Source organism: Mesoplodon bidens, assembly GCF_964165515.1.
Source record: "Mesoplodon bidens genome assembly, chromosome: 11".
Classification (NCBI taxonomy): domain Eukaryota; kingdom Metazoa; phylum Chordata; class Mammalia; order Artiodactyla; family Ziphiidae; genus Mesoplodon; species Mesoplodon bidens.
Genome location: NC_138167.1, coordinates 94254930 through 94267648, shown reverse-complemented (window position 1 = coordinate 94267648; position 12719 = coordinate 94254930). Strand labels below are relative to the sequence as shown.

At 41.1% G+C, this 12719-nt stretch overlaps 2 protein-coding genes and 1 pseudogene across 7 annotated transcripts in view; 1 reads left to right on the top strand and 2 right to left on the bottom strand.

Annotated features, from left to right (window-relative positions):
• Nucleotides 1-491: 491 nt before the first annotated feature.
• Nucleotides 492-8275, bottom strand: CCDC59 (coiled-coil domain containing 59). The gene is made up of 4 exons (XM_081248929.1): nt 8066-8275; nt 6759-7095; nt 5565-5664; nt 492-3346 (listed from the first exon to the last, which is right to left on the bottom strand). Exons 1-4 carry the CDS (start codon nt 8271-8273, stop codon nt 3185-3187), a joined length of 807 nt encoding a protein of 268 aa, XP_081105055.1. The 5' UTR covers nt 8274-8275; the 3' UTR covers nt 492-3184.
• Nucleotides 8276-8401: 126 nt separating this feature from the next.
• Nucleotides 8402-12719, top strand: part of METTL25 (methyltransferase like 25) — a gene marked incomplete at both ends in the record, with an annotated part of 112204 nt that continues 107886 nt past the window's right edge. For all 5 annotated transcript variants that reach the window (XR_014017039.1, XM_081248927.1, XM_081248926.1 and 2 more), the window contains one exon: nt 8402-8663. Coding sequence is in view for 4 of the 5 variants with exons in the window: in XM_081248927.1 (XP_081105053.1) it covers nt 8402-8663 (262 nt within the window). The remainder of the gene's footprint in view (nt 8664-12719) is intronic.
• On the bottom strand, nt 11156-12367 carry LOC308625411 (LIM domain-binding protein 2-like; annotated as a pseudogene). Its single transcript has one exon. The product of its transcript is annotated as an LIM domain-binding protein 2-like (transcript).

Below are 12719 nucleotides of genomic sequence, written 5' to 3'. Positions count from 1 at the left end.
TTTGGGTTGTTCTGATGTGGTGCCACCTGGCAAACCTTTAATTTCATGATGCTGTTACAGAGCAAGTCTCAATTAAGCTTGCTGGAGCAGAGGCAGACAATGGAAATTAGTAAAACTTGCAAGACTAGTAGGATCATAGATTTCAATGTCTTTTGGGGACAACCTCCCCAGTTATTTTATTAGTACTCCAAGGAACAGGCTGAGATAAGTGGTGAGATTTAAAACAGAAAATGAAGCATCCTCATTGAAAGGCCTGCATACAAATAGATGTAAGGCAGACAATGCTATATCTTGAGTGTCATTGTTGGGTCCCTAATTTGACTTCACAAGCTCTTCTCAGTTTCAGCAGGTAGCCACTTTTCCAGTGCCTTAATCTCTTTAGAGATGTCACATTTCCTAGAATGTTTTATACCTACCATGTGACTGAACCATTTCCCTCCTAGGCATTTACCCAAGAGAAATGAAAGCATATGTCCACACAAAGACCTATACACAATGTTCATAGTAGCTTTATTTGTGGGAGCCCCAAACTAGGAACAACCCAAATGTCAATCAACAGGCAAATGGATAAACAAATGCTGATGCATCCATACCATCGAGTACTTAGCAATAAAAAGGAACTATTGATAAATGCAACAACACAGATGAATCTCAAATTTGTCTGAAAGAAGCCAGACAGAAGAGTACCCAGTAGATAATTCCCATTTTATAACATTTTTGAAAATGTGAATTATCTATAGTAACAGAAAGCAGATCAGTGGCTGCTAGGGACCCATCTGGGGAGCCCCTGATAGGATTGATGACAAAGGGCCATGAAGAAACTTTTGGAGATAATGGTGATGGATTTGTGATTGTGGTGTTGGTTTCATGAGTGTACACATGTGCCCAAACTCACCAAATTACACATTTTAAATATGTTCAATTGATTATACCTCAATATATCTATTTGTGAAACCCAGGGTCACTAGGCCCATGAAGTGTGCATCTCGGATGTAAGGCTCTCAGCTCCATGGGTGACTCCATCAAGTGTTCTCAATGGCAATTATCCAAATACTTAAGGAGAGCCCAGTGTTAAACTGCCAGTAAAACGCAGATGTCCCACATTTTAGTATAAATATTTCCCTTTCAAACTCCTAGGGAGAAAATAAAGTCTATATATTAAATTACCTTTCAAGTTAATGTCCAAAGGCAAAAAACTCAAAACCCAAAATCCAATTCTCTTGCCCTTATAAGGTAAAAGCCCAACAAGTCCCTTCTAGTTTCTTATTTTGTTCACTCACAGCCAGAAATGTTAATGCCTAGATGGATTCCTACAGCAGAGGCAGCCTGTGTGTTTTACTGGGAAATGGATGTAGCTCATTCAGCTCCTCAAAAGTTAATATTAATTCAACATCAAGTCTATGGTGTGTCTCAATTTTTAAAAGGTCCGAAGAGCAGAACATCCAAAGTAATTCTAACACGTGCCTCACACTCACCAGATTTACACAGCAGTTACCCTGGACAAAACTATGCTCCCAGAACCCAGCAGTTGTTATTGTCAGAGACAGTTCATAGTACAAACTCTACAGTAGAAACTCATGGGTCTGTAGGAAGGAGGATAGCTGGGGATGGCTTCAGCCTCATCATAATGCCAACCAGTTTATGCCAAGAGTCAGGGGTCCATGCCCTGCACACTTCAAATAAACTGCAAGAAATTTTTCAGCAAGAAGTTAGATTTATCACCATGCATTTAGCATGGCACACTGTATCTTCTCTCTGGCATTTCAAACACTGATACTACCTTGCAAAGTATAGATTTGCTGTGGTGCAGGCCCAGTCACAAGGTGTCATTTGTGGTCCTGATCTTTCCTATCTAGTATTATCAAAATCTCTTTATATTCAGAATTTGCTCTTTTACACTGCATTTTATAACTGGCATGATTTATTTACTTATTTATTTTAACATCTTTATTGGAGTATAACTGCTTCACAGTGGTGTGTTAGTTTCTGCTTTATAACAAAGTGAATCAGCTATACATACACATATATCCCCATATCTCCTCCCTCTTGCATCTCCCTCCTTGTACTTTTTAAATGCAGAATGCTCAGTACAGTGGGAGGACTTACCAAAACCTTAATGCAATATTGGGCTGCATCTGTTACCACTTATAAAGGATTGCATGTTACTATGCAATGTTTTACAAATATGATTGCAGTTCTTTTGTTTTAATGATGATAACCAAGCCTTTCTCATTTTGCAGTGATTGCAAGGAGGCAGGAGAAGCAGTATTCCAGTACCTTCCCTTGGCTCACAAACCTACCACCAGAGACAACACTGGTAAGGTCCAGTAACAATGTTCTTACATGATAGGGTCCCACAGGACCTGGAAAGCTTAATTCCTGCTGTGACACTGCTGGGTTACCATCATCATTCAAAAAATATTACACTAGCAAGCTATGTACATCCACTTAAGGAAAAGATTATAAATATCAAACTCTGCTTTATAAGGACCTCACTATAATATGGTGGGGGCCGAAGGTAGAAACCTGCTTACAGGTTTCTGGAAAGACCATCCCCCTATAAAATGTACTTAATTTAAAATAAATTAAGAAGTCGAAGGGGAGTCTCTGCCTCCTTCACCATTCCATTACTATGGAATTTCAAAACCGTAATAGTTGATTGCTAAATTTAAACATTTGATTGAAATGATTTGTTGAAAGTTCTGCTCCCTTATTTTCAAAACACTTTATTTCATCTGAATTTCATATGGTATAAAAGTTATTACATGCTTGAACCTGTTGCTCAAATAGCAGGGTCTTTCAGTTCCTTTTTTTTTTTTTGGCCATACCAAGCAGCATTCGGGATCTTAGTTCCCCGACCATGGATGGAACCTGTGGCCCCTGCAGTGGAAGCATGGAGTCTTAACCACTGGACCGCCAGGGAAGTTCCCTCTTTCAGTTTTTAAGGCCAACCTTCATTCAGCAGCAAATAATTAAGAAAGAAATCATATATAATGCAGAGCATATATGGAAAATTTTCTTTTAGAAAAACAAAAATATTTGGACATTTTATGTTTAGTATAGCTTAGCAATCCAGTCCGTGTTGACAAATTTAGTTAACTGTTAGGAGGAACAGTACATATACAAGAGAACTCAATAGCCAGAAGATATTTTAACCCTTGATTAGTCAGGCAACATGTCTGACCTAATTTTTTTCTTGTATTTTTTTTAGAAGATACTCCATTTGTAAATTCAAGTTTGGTTGCCCCTTTTTAGTCTTTTTGCTCAATATTCTGAACACTTCCATTTTCTTCTTTCTGTAGAGCCTTTGAGCTTCTTCTCTCTCTTGTTTTCTCCTCTCAAATTCCTGAAATTATTAACATATATAATTTTCATTAGTAACAAACGATATTGTTCAATAATTTTGTTGAAATAGCTATCACCATGCAAACACTTCAGGTTTGTCTTATATTTTGCAAAATGTGAGGTGTTACTCGTAAGTGCAGCAGTGTACCCTCTTTGCCGCTATGATACATGCTATGCCATAGAATAATGTAAAGTTATTAAACAATTTTAATTATTTGTATACAAATAAAATTAAAGCACAGAAGAAAGAAGGCACATTTATTTAATGGTTTCACATTTAATTAGATCCACTGAAGAGTCAGAAGTGACGTTAGAGGTTATCTAGTCCACGTAACACAAATAATTTCCAGAATATCTGGTATTCTTTTAAATTTGCCATCTGATCCAGATTTAATTCAAGAATCATTTATTGACTACAAACTATATATATGTAAAATATTGTGCTAGGTATTATGGTTTTGATTATTTAAGAATTATCATGCTCATTTGATTTGCTAAGATAAAGATTCAAATTCACTGGAGCTTAAAGAAAAATAATTTGAAGTTATATAGACCTGAAAATCACTACTTGAAATACAATATTCTTAAATATAAAAGTTAAAAATTCTTAAATAATGCAATATGTGAACTGTTTTTCGGTTTCTCCTGTAACGCATATAGCCCCCAAATGACACAGCCTTACATTTGTACGGTGACATAATTAACAAAGTGCTTTCATATACGTCACAGCATATTCCATTCTTTTAAAACTTTTTATGCTAGGATTTATCTTCACCTTACAAATAAAGGGCTGATGCTCAATTTTCACGATTACAAAGATGTAACATTTATATATACATAAAGGAAGTTTGTTTTGAAATAGTAAATGTTTTTCAGTATAATGGTCCATATTTCATCTGGTATACTATTGCCAAAGGTGGCAGGTATCAGAAGGTTGGTTAAAAAAATGCGTAATCTTAACAAACTATGAAACAAAGGTCCAGGTTTTCCATGGAGAAATGTTTCTCCTTTACCCTAGTCTGCCATCAGTTTAAGAATAATCATACAAATTTTAGATGTTAAACTTCCAGATTTCTTAATTACACAATTTGTAAAGCTAAGACACAAAAGAAATTATATGTCAGCGCCATCTTTGAGGTATTTTTGATTGATGTGCTCTCCTTTTTTTTTTTTTTTTTTTTTTTTTTTTTTTTTTTTTTTTTTTTTTTTTTGCGGTACGCGGGCCTCTCACTGCTGTGGCCTCTCCCGTTGCGGAGCACAGGCTCCGGACGCACAGGCTCAGTGGCCATGGCTCACGGGCCCAGCCGCTCCGCGGCATGTGGGATCTTCCGGGACCGGGGCACGAACCCGTGTCCCCTGCATCGGCAGGCGGACTCTCAACCACTGCGCCACCAGGGAAGCCCTGTGCTCTCCTTTTTAAAGTGATAGATTAATATAGCTTCAACATAAGAAACAAGAATTAACCACAAATAAAATAATGTTGTTGAAGCTGTGGATACTTCTGTTCTGCTCATTTGAAAAAGGCTGTTATAATTTTGGGTTTCTGAATGATAACAAAGTGTGGTAACTTTTTGCTAAGTTAATCTAGTAAGGTTTTTAATAAGCAAGACCAACTCTTTAATGTAAGTTTATGAAAATCATCTACATTTTTTAAGAATGAGTAGTTCTCAAATTTTATTATGCATAATCTCTTGAGGCACTTGTTAAAAAAAATGCAACTGGGCTTCCCTGGTGGCGCAGTGGTTCAGAGTCCGCCTGCCGATGCAGAGGACACGGGTTCGTGCCCCTATCCCGGAAGATCCCACATGCCACGGAGCGGCTGGGCCCGTGAGCCATGGCCGCTGAGCCTGCGCGTCCGGAGCCTGTGCTCCGCAACGGGAGAGGCCACAGCAGTGAGAGGCCCGCGTACCGCAAAAAAAAAAAAAAAAAGCAACTATCTGGACCTTACTCTTGAGAAACGCTGTCCCAGATGCTCGTATTATTAACCTGTGAGCAGTACCTTTAAAACCCTATTCCTGCCCACTACCATCACCTCTCAAGGGTAATATAAACAAGCAAGGGATCTGAATGTTGAAATTCTCCAGCTCTTCTCAGATTATTCATTTATTCAGCAAATATTTACAGAGGGCATACTATGTGCCCCATATTAAGAAGAAAAGCTTACATATACACTTAGGATAAAGAAACATGAATCTAAATATTTTAAAAGTAGATCTTACTTGTCTCTTAGCAGCACGCTTAGCTTGTATCTGCTCATACTCTTCCTGTGCTTTTTGATTTGATGTTTTCTTTTTATTTTTCTTTGGAATAGTAATGGAACTTTGCAAGATAAATGAAAACAAATCACAAGTATTAAAAATAATATAACCAAAATTATGACACAATTATGTCAAGTACTTGTATAGTCAAATCTCACTAACGCAACTTAAGGGGTGGGGGTGAAGAGAATTTGAAAGACAGAGGACATTAATTTTATTAGTAAAATGTCCAAATAACATATTAGAAATTTTGTTACAGCTTTCAAGATACAGAAAATAGTAAATGGAAAGTCTTGGAGAAATATTTCAACCAGGGAAAATACAGAAAGCTCTGAAAATGTTTAAAAACAGGAAACCAGCATATGAATGGTAGAAATGACAGACTGAAAAAGGCATGAATTTGAAGGACGTTATGAAGGACCTTGTGGGTGTACATGAACTTTAATCCCAAAGTTCTCTGACCAATCTGTCTCTATTCCGTTTCATTTATTTTTTTAATTGCAACCAAGTCTATGTCCTCTTGGAAAAAAAAAATCCAGGTTAATAATAACAGTAGTAGTAGCAGTTAAAACTCATGTAGCACTTCCCATGTACCACATGCCTTTTTAAATACCTATAAAAATGAACTCATTTAATCTTCACAACATCTGAGATAGGTCTAAGACACCATAGTCTGTAAATAATCCATTCTGGGGTTGTACAACATGGCAGCTATAAATTACATACTTACTATTATTATTTGCATTTTAGAGAAGAGGGCATTGGGCACCAACATATTAAAGCCAGCTCCAAAGTCCACGATGTTAAGCACTACACTATAATACCTCTCAAAAATTAAATTTTTTTAAAAAACATACATTAATAACAGGAGTTAACCATGGTCCAAGTAAGTTAAATGTACTTGAGAGGCTGAAACCTAAAACCTAGGTCTCTTAATTCCCATTCCATTACTTCTTCTATTAAGCCTACCTGACTTAATTTATAGTCATTTAAGCTAACATGAAAGCCTCCATGAAAATATTTTCACATAAGTACCTGTGACTTCTAATATGCCTTAAGAAAAATCCCAATTACTACAGAAATAGTTCTGTAATCTCTTTCCTAAAACCCTACTTACATCTACAATGAAGGATTTCAAAAGATGGTAATACATACTTAATTCTTATGCTACATTGTTCTTCTGGATGAGGCTGCTCAATGCTACAATATTCTTCAGACAAAGCCTGGTCAGTGCTACACTGCTCTTCTGGCAAAGGCTGGTCAACTTCTTCTTCTGAGAGAGGCTGGTCAACTTGTTCTAACAAAGACTGGTCAGCTTTTCTAAGCTGCTTCCTCAGTCTTTCCTCTTCAGCTAAATAGAGATGTTTCAGATGATCAGGGTACCGATCTGTGAACTGGGATTCCCGTGAGGTTTTAGCCTTCTTTTCCCTCCATATCAATTTCTTGTAATTTTGCTGAATTTTTAGTTTTCTTCGAAATGCAAAGCCTTGTCCTGTTGAAGAATATATCAGTCATGAATTACTTTCTGAGAAAATAATTTGCGTGAAAAATGTAGTTGCTAAATTAAAATTTAAAACTTTTTATATCATCACGTTTAGATGCTAGAATTACATTATGTTTTGAGTTAAAACGTTATTTCAAGAAAACAAGTTTAAGCTAATGGAATGAACAGTATACTGGTCCTTCGCAAAAAGACCAGGCTAACAGTAATTGTGCAGAACTAAAGAATCTCAAAGAAGAAAAAAAGACTAGAGTGTTGCACAACTCCAACTTATTGTACTCAGAAATCAAACAGATTTCTTAATTCATCTAAAACACTTAACCTAGGTCTTCACTAAATACCTCCGGGAAAAAAACCTCACATCTATTACCTTACGTTAGAGAAAATACTCTACGACTGATTTTCTCAAGCAATTCAACGCAAACGAGGAAAGACGGTGTATGACTTTCTCAACAGCAATTATCAGAAAACTACCTATTTAAGATTTATACATTCCAAATGGGTTTTTAAAGTACTTACAAACAGCAAGACAAAATGAAAAACACAAACTAAAACGAAGCAAATAAACACAGTAAGAGAAGACTGGAGAGCTCTGGGGTATTTGTAATCAGAAAGAGTGTGGGGCAGTACATTTCCGGCCCCGACTTCTATCCTTTACCGTAATACGTGCACAAATGGACTCATAGATTCTCTCTGCTTACGGTTTCACGGGGAAAATGAAGAGGAAAAGAGGGATGGGATTAAGTCCAGGAAAATGTTGAAAGATTCAGAGCAACACTGCCTCGCCTTCGCATCCAGAACTCTTGAGACGCCCACGGCTTCAGCAGATTTAAGAACAGATTTCTCTGCCCCAAGTACGGCTCGGTCTGGTTCCTAAATCCTTCCCAGCTTGGGCGGACCGCGTATCCTAAGATTTCGCAGGCCCGAGGACTTGTAAAAGGCTGCCTTCTTACATACATACCCTCGCGAACGCTCCCCGCGAAGGCTTGTGGATGATTAGGCCGCCACGTCCTCCGTTTCATATTCTTATTTCTGAATCCGACCAGTGAAACTCCTTCGCCACGCGACCCAAAGCTCCCTGTCTGCCCCCTTGCCGCATGCCTTACCGGCGCCATGGCACACCAACCGCGGCGCCAGAAAAACAACTGGCGCGGTAAAAAATACGTCATCAGGCAGAAGCAATCAGCCGCCCACCCACAGTCCAGATCGGAATTCTACTTATCCGGCCTATACTTTCCACTGAGCCCTTGCCTTGCGGCCACGTTTGCGCCACCTACAGCCCGGGAGGGTGGGCGTCATGGCGGCTTCTGGGCCGCTCCCGGTGACCCAGGACCTGTCCACGTTGCGTGCCAAGTTGCAGGGACTGCTGCGGTTCCTGAAGGAAGCCCTGTCCATTTCCAGTGCACATACAGTGGACTTCTACACGGAGTCCGTGTGGGAGCAAGTGGTCGACTTGCCCCCGGAGACGGTGCTGGCGGCGCTGAGATCGGCGGCGGAGGCGGAGGCGGAGGCCCAGGCCTCGGAGGCGCGCCTCCAGGTGGAAGCCGAGAGTGGATCAGGTGAATGGCGGGTGGGCGGGGCGTTCAGGAAGGCGGAGGGACGTCCCGCCCAGTGAAGGGTGGTGTACCTTAGCGGAAGTCGAGCGGAAACTGGTACGCGTCGCGGCTGGCACTGGCGAGGCAGGGATGCGCTGCCTGGTAGGGAGCGGAGCCCCTTCTCCGCTTCCTGGCGGCGTGGGGCGGGACGCTCCTCCCGAATCCCCTGTCTTCAATGGGTGCTTGTGTATTTCCACAGTTTAAGGAGAGCAAGAAACATTACTAGGACCTTTCTTTATTTAGTAATTAAACAATCATTTTCTTAACTGGAGGGGAACAGTGCTTATAGATTGCATGTGGAGCACAGCAGAAGATAAATCAACACCTAACAATCAAGATCATTTCAGGGCTTCCCTGGTGGCGCAGTGGTTGAGAGTCCGCCTGCCGATGCAGGGGACACGGGTTCGTGTCCCGGTCCGGGAAGATCCCACATGCCGTGGAGCGGCTGGGCCCGTGAGCCATGGCCGCTGAGCCTGTCCGGAGCCTGTGCTCCGCAACGGGAGAGGCCACAACAGTGAGAGGCCCGCGTACCGCAAAAATAAATAAATAAATAAAAAGATAATGTACCTCAACTCTACTTCAATAAAAACATAATACTAAAAAAAAAAAAAAGATAATTTCAAATGGTGATTATGGCCAAGAAGAAAATAAAACCAGTCAACTGTGATAGCGACTGTGTGAGGAGGCTGCTTTCACCTGGTTGGTCATGAGCTTGAGAAGGTGAGAAGGCGCCGGCCTGTAGTGAGCCGCAGGAAGGGATTTCAGGCCCACGGAATCGCGGAGGCCCTGGGCAGGAAAGAGCGGGGTGGGTTGAGGTTCAGATGCCTGAGTGGCTAAAGCCAGGTGCCGGGCAGTGGCAGGTGCCGGGCAGTGGCAGGTGCGGCCAGGGAAGTAGGCAGAGCCGGATCGCGCGGGGCTCTCGGCCTCGGAAGGATACTGGGTTTGAAGTAGGATGAGAAAGCTTTGGGCAATTTAGTCAATATAGTGCCTTAATATACTTTACATTTGAAAAGATAACTGTGATAGTTATTTGAAGAACAGACTAGTGGGGCAAATCTGAGAGGCCAGTTAGAAGGCCATTTCAGTAATACAAGGAAGAGATGAGACGATTGTGGGCTAGGATGGTAGTAGTGAAGACAGGGGATATTTGCTATCTCTTTTGAAAACTGTTTATAAAATATCTACTACTGAAACTTAGATTCTGCTAAGGCAAGTACATTTTGGAAGTAGTATGATGAGAAGACACCAGCAGGATCCTGGGATTTCTTCTACTTTGTTTCCAGGTGGTCCCAACCTTGCCCTTGCTGGTGAACTTTATTCACTTGAGCATTCTCTGAAGGCAAAGCACCACTGGTGGGCCTTCCTATGATAGATCTTGGTAAATACTGGTTTCTTTAAAGTCACTGTTTATTGTTGGAAAGTTAAGTACTTTTTTTTTTTGGTCGTTAACAGTTTATTATTGGCACACTTAACAATAAACATACATAAAATCCAGCTGTTTTATAATACATGGAGCCACTGTGTCTTTACACGTATAGAGAAACGCATTAATATGCAAATGGGAAAATTAGTTTTTTAATAAAGTTTCACATAAATACACTGGAATTGCTCCCAAAGAAAAGTCCCCATAAAAGAACCAGGTTAGGGCTTTACAAAATATTATACAGGAAATATACTATGAAAAGAAACAACAGTCAACTCAGATACAACAAGAAAAACACAAAAGAGTTTCAGATTTATTAAACTGCCCACAAAATTAATGGATTACACGGCTTGAAAATATTTGGATCAGCAGAAATTTTACAAACGCCTACATTCTCAAGGGGCCAAGTGCCTTTCTTTACATAAAAATCTGCCTTGGTTTCTTTGATGACAAAAAGCCATTTCTTGTTTCAGCACTCGGCTCGATTGAACCAACTCAGGATGGAGGACCAATTGACATTGGCTCGGCCATAAATTACCCTGCTGGGCCCTCTTAGCTGTTACCCAATGAAAGAAAAGGTGAAGGGGAAAAAAAAAAATAAGGGTACATTTAAATTACTTTCCAAAAGTGGATTTTTTTCCTTTTCTTTTTTTACTGAAACAAGTAACTCTCACATGCAAGTCAAAAAGCAGAAAATATTTTACAGTATTAAAAAGTCTGTCTGTAGTTGGGTTCGGGATAGAATGAGATCCTGAGCACTGAGGGTTTATTAACAATATGGCGTTTGTTGGATGGTTGGGTGGGGCGGGGGGAGTGAAATTAACAAATGTGGTAAAAACCGAACCAGGAGAATCCTAGCTTTTGCTCTTATTTTAATTACGATCACTGCCTGTATCTGTGTTACCTGTGAAGGCCTCCAGAGAGGGGTCATGGAAGTTTATTTGGAATGATCCTCTCAAGTAAAAAAAAAGAAAGAAAGAAACTCAGATCCCTGTGGTTTAGAAATAGGCATTTTCATGGAAAAGTTTTAATGTCTCTTCCTTTCTCTGCTGTGAGTAAGGATCTGAAATAGTGATTGTAACTCACAGGGGCTATTGACAGTGGATTCTGGAGCTGGTCAATCTTACTGGGAAGCTTGGGGTGGGGGTGTTTCTGATTTGGTCTCTTGAGTGGTGGGAGGTTTACTGTTCCATTGGCTACTGTTCCCCAGGGCTGGTGAAGTCTTCCTCGTCGTCCACACCGTTGGCTGCATCATACTGCGTATTTTCTAATCTAGTGATTAGCCTTTTGTCCTCGTCCCCAAACTCCCCTCCTATCAGAGTTGGCTCTCCTACCACCATCAAATCCTCTGAGGAGGACTGGAAGTGACTCCTTCAGGGCCCCTCAATGCCTCTCCTTAAATTGGCCAGAAGGGGTCACTGCTGTTGAATGACACAGGGCTCCACCCCTCCCAGGGTTGAGGCTGCAGTTTGGGATCGCTCTAGCCCAGGTACGTGACCGGACAGACTCAGGTTGGCAGCTGGCGTCTTCTTCTTGCCGCCCGTGCTCTTGGCAGTGTTCCCATTGCTGCTGGTGGTGGAATTTTTTCTTTTTGTCTCTTTCATTGTCGGTTGCCTTGTGGGTTCTGGCGGCGCCACCATCCGCTGCCACTTCTGAAGCAAGCAGATCTACAGGCAGTCTCGTGGACTGAGGTTGTAAGTTTTATGTCTGGACATCAGTTCCTGCATTGGCTGCAGCATTACACACAACCTGAGGTAGTCGACGGTGAAATTTGTTAGCCCCATCCTGGTGATGTTTTCGGACAGCTGATCCAGGACCTGAGGATCTTGTGCATGCATGGCAAGAATGCTTCTTGGGACTAACTCTCTGTATTGTCTAATGGTAAAGTGCCACGTTTTTATTCTCATGAGATCATCAAAGGTGAACTCCAAGATCAGTCTGCCTTCTGTACACACCTTGGTAAACATGGGCTTCCCGTGCTGGGTGACCGTCGCACGCTGGTCGCAGTCCACCGTGATGGATGAGCTGTGGTAGGATTCTTTTGAGTGTTTGAGAATGTAATACAGGTCAGTATTTCAAACACAGTGCTCAAGTAACGGGGGATGAGGATCCTGCCGATAGCTGCTAGTGTTGGAGGGTCTCCTGCGGAGGCAGGGGGTGGCTGTGGCACACCGTGGGGACAAGGACCCTGGCAGCAGAAGTTCTGGGAAGTACTCCTTGGCGTGAGCCCTCCCAGGGTCTGCCATTAGCCCCACCAAAGAGTCGGGTAGGCTCCAATGCTGGGTCGCCTCAGGCCAAACATCCAGGCACTTCTTCAGTTTACTCTCATAATGCCTAATACCTATGATAACGTGGCAACTTAAACTCCAAAAGAGTTTAAGATCATGTCTGTCCTGCTGTATTCCAGCACCTAGTAAAATACCTAGCATGCATAATTAAATACTCAATGAATATTTGTTGAATGAGTTAACGAATGACTCATTCTGGCTTCCAAAAGAGTAAAAGAAACTAATTAAATATGAAACCCAAGACTTTCATATGGGTTTAGCCTAGGCTTCATACAATGGAAGAATTAGATTGTTTATATATCCTAATAA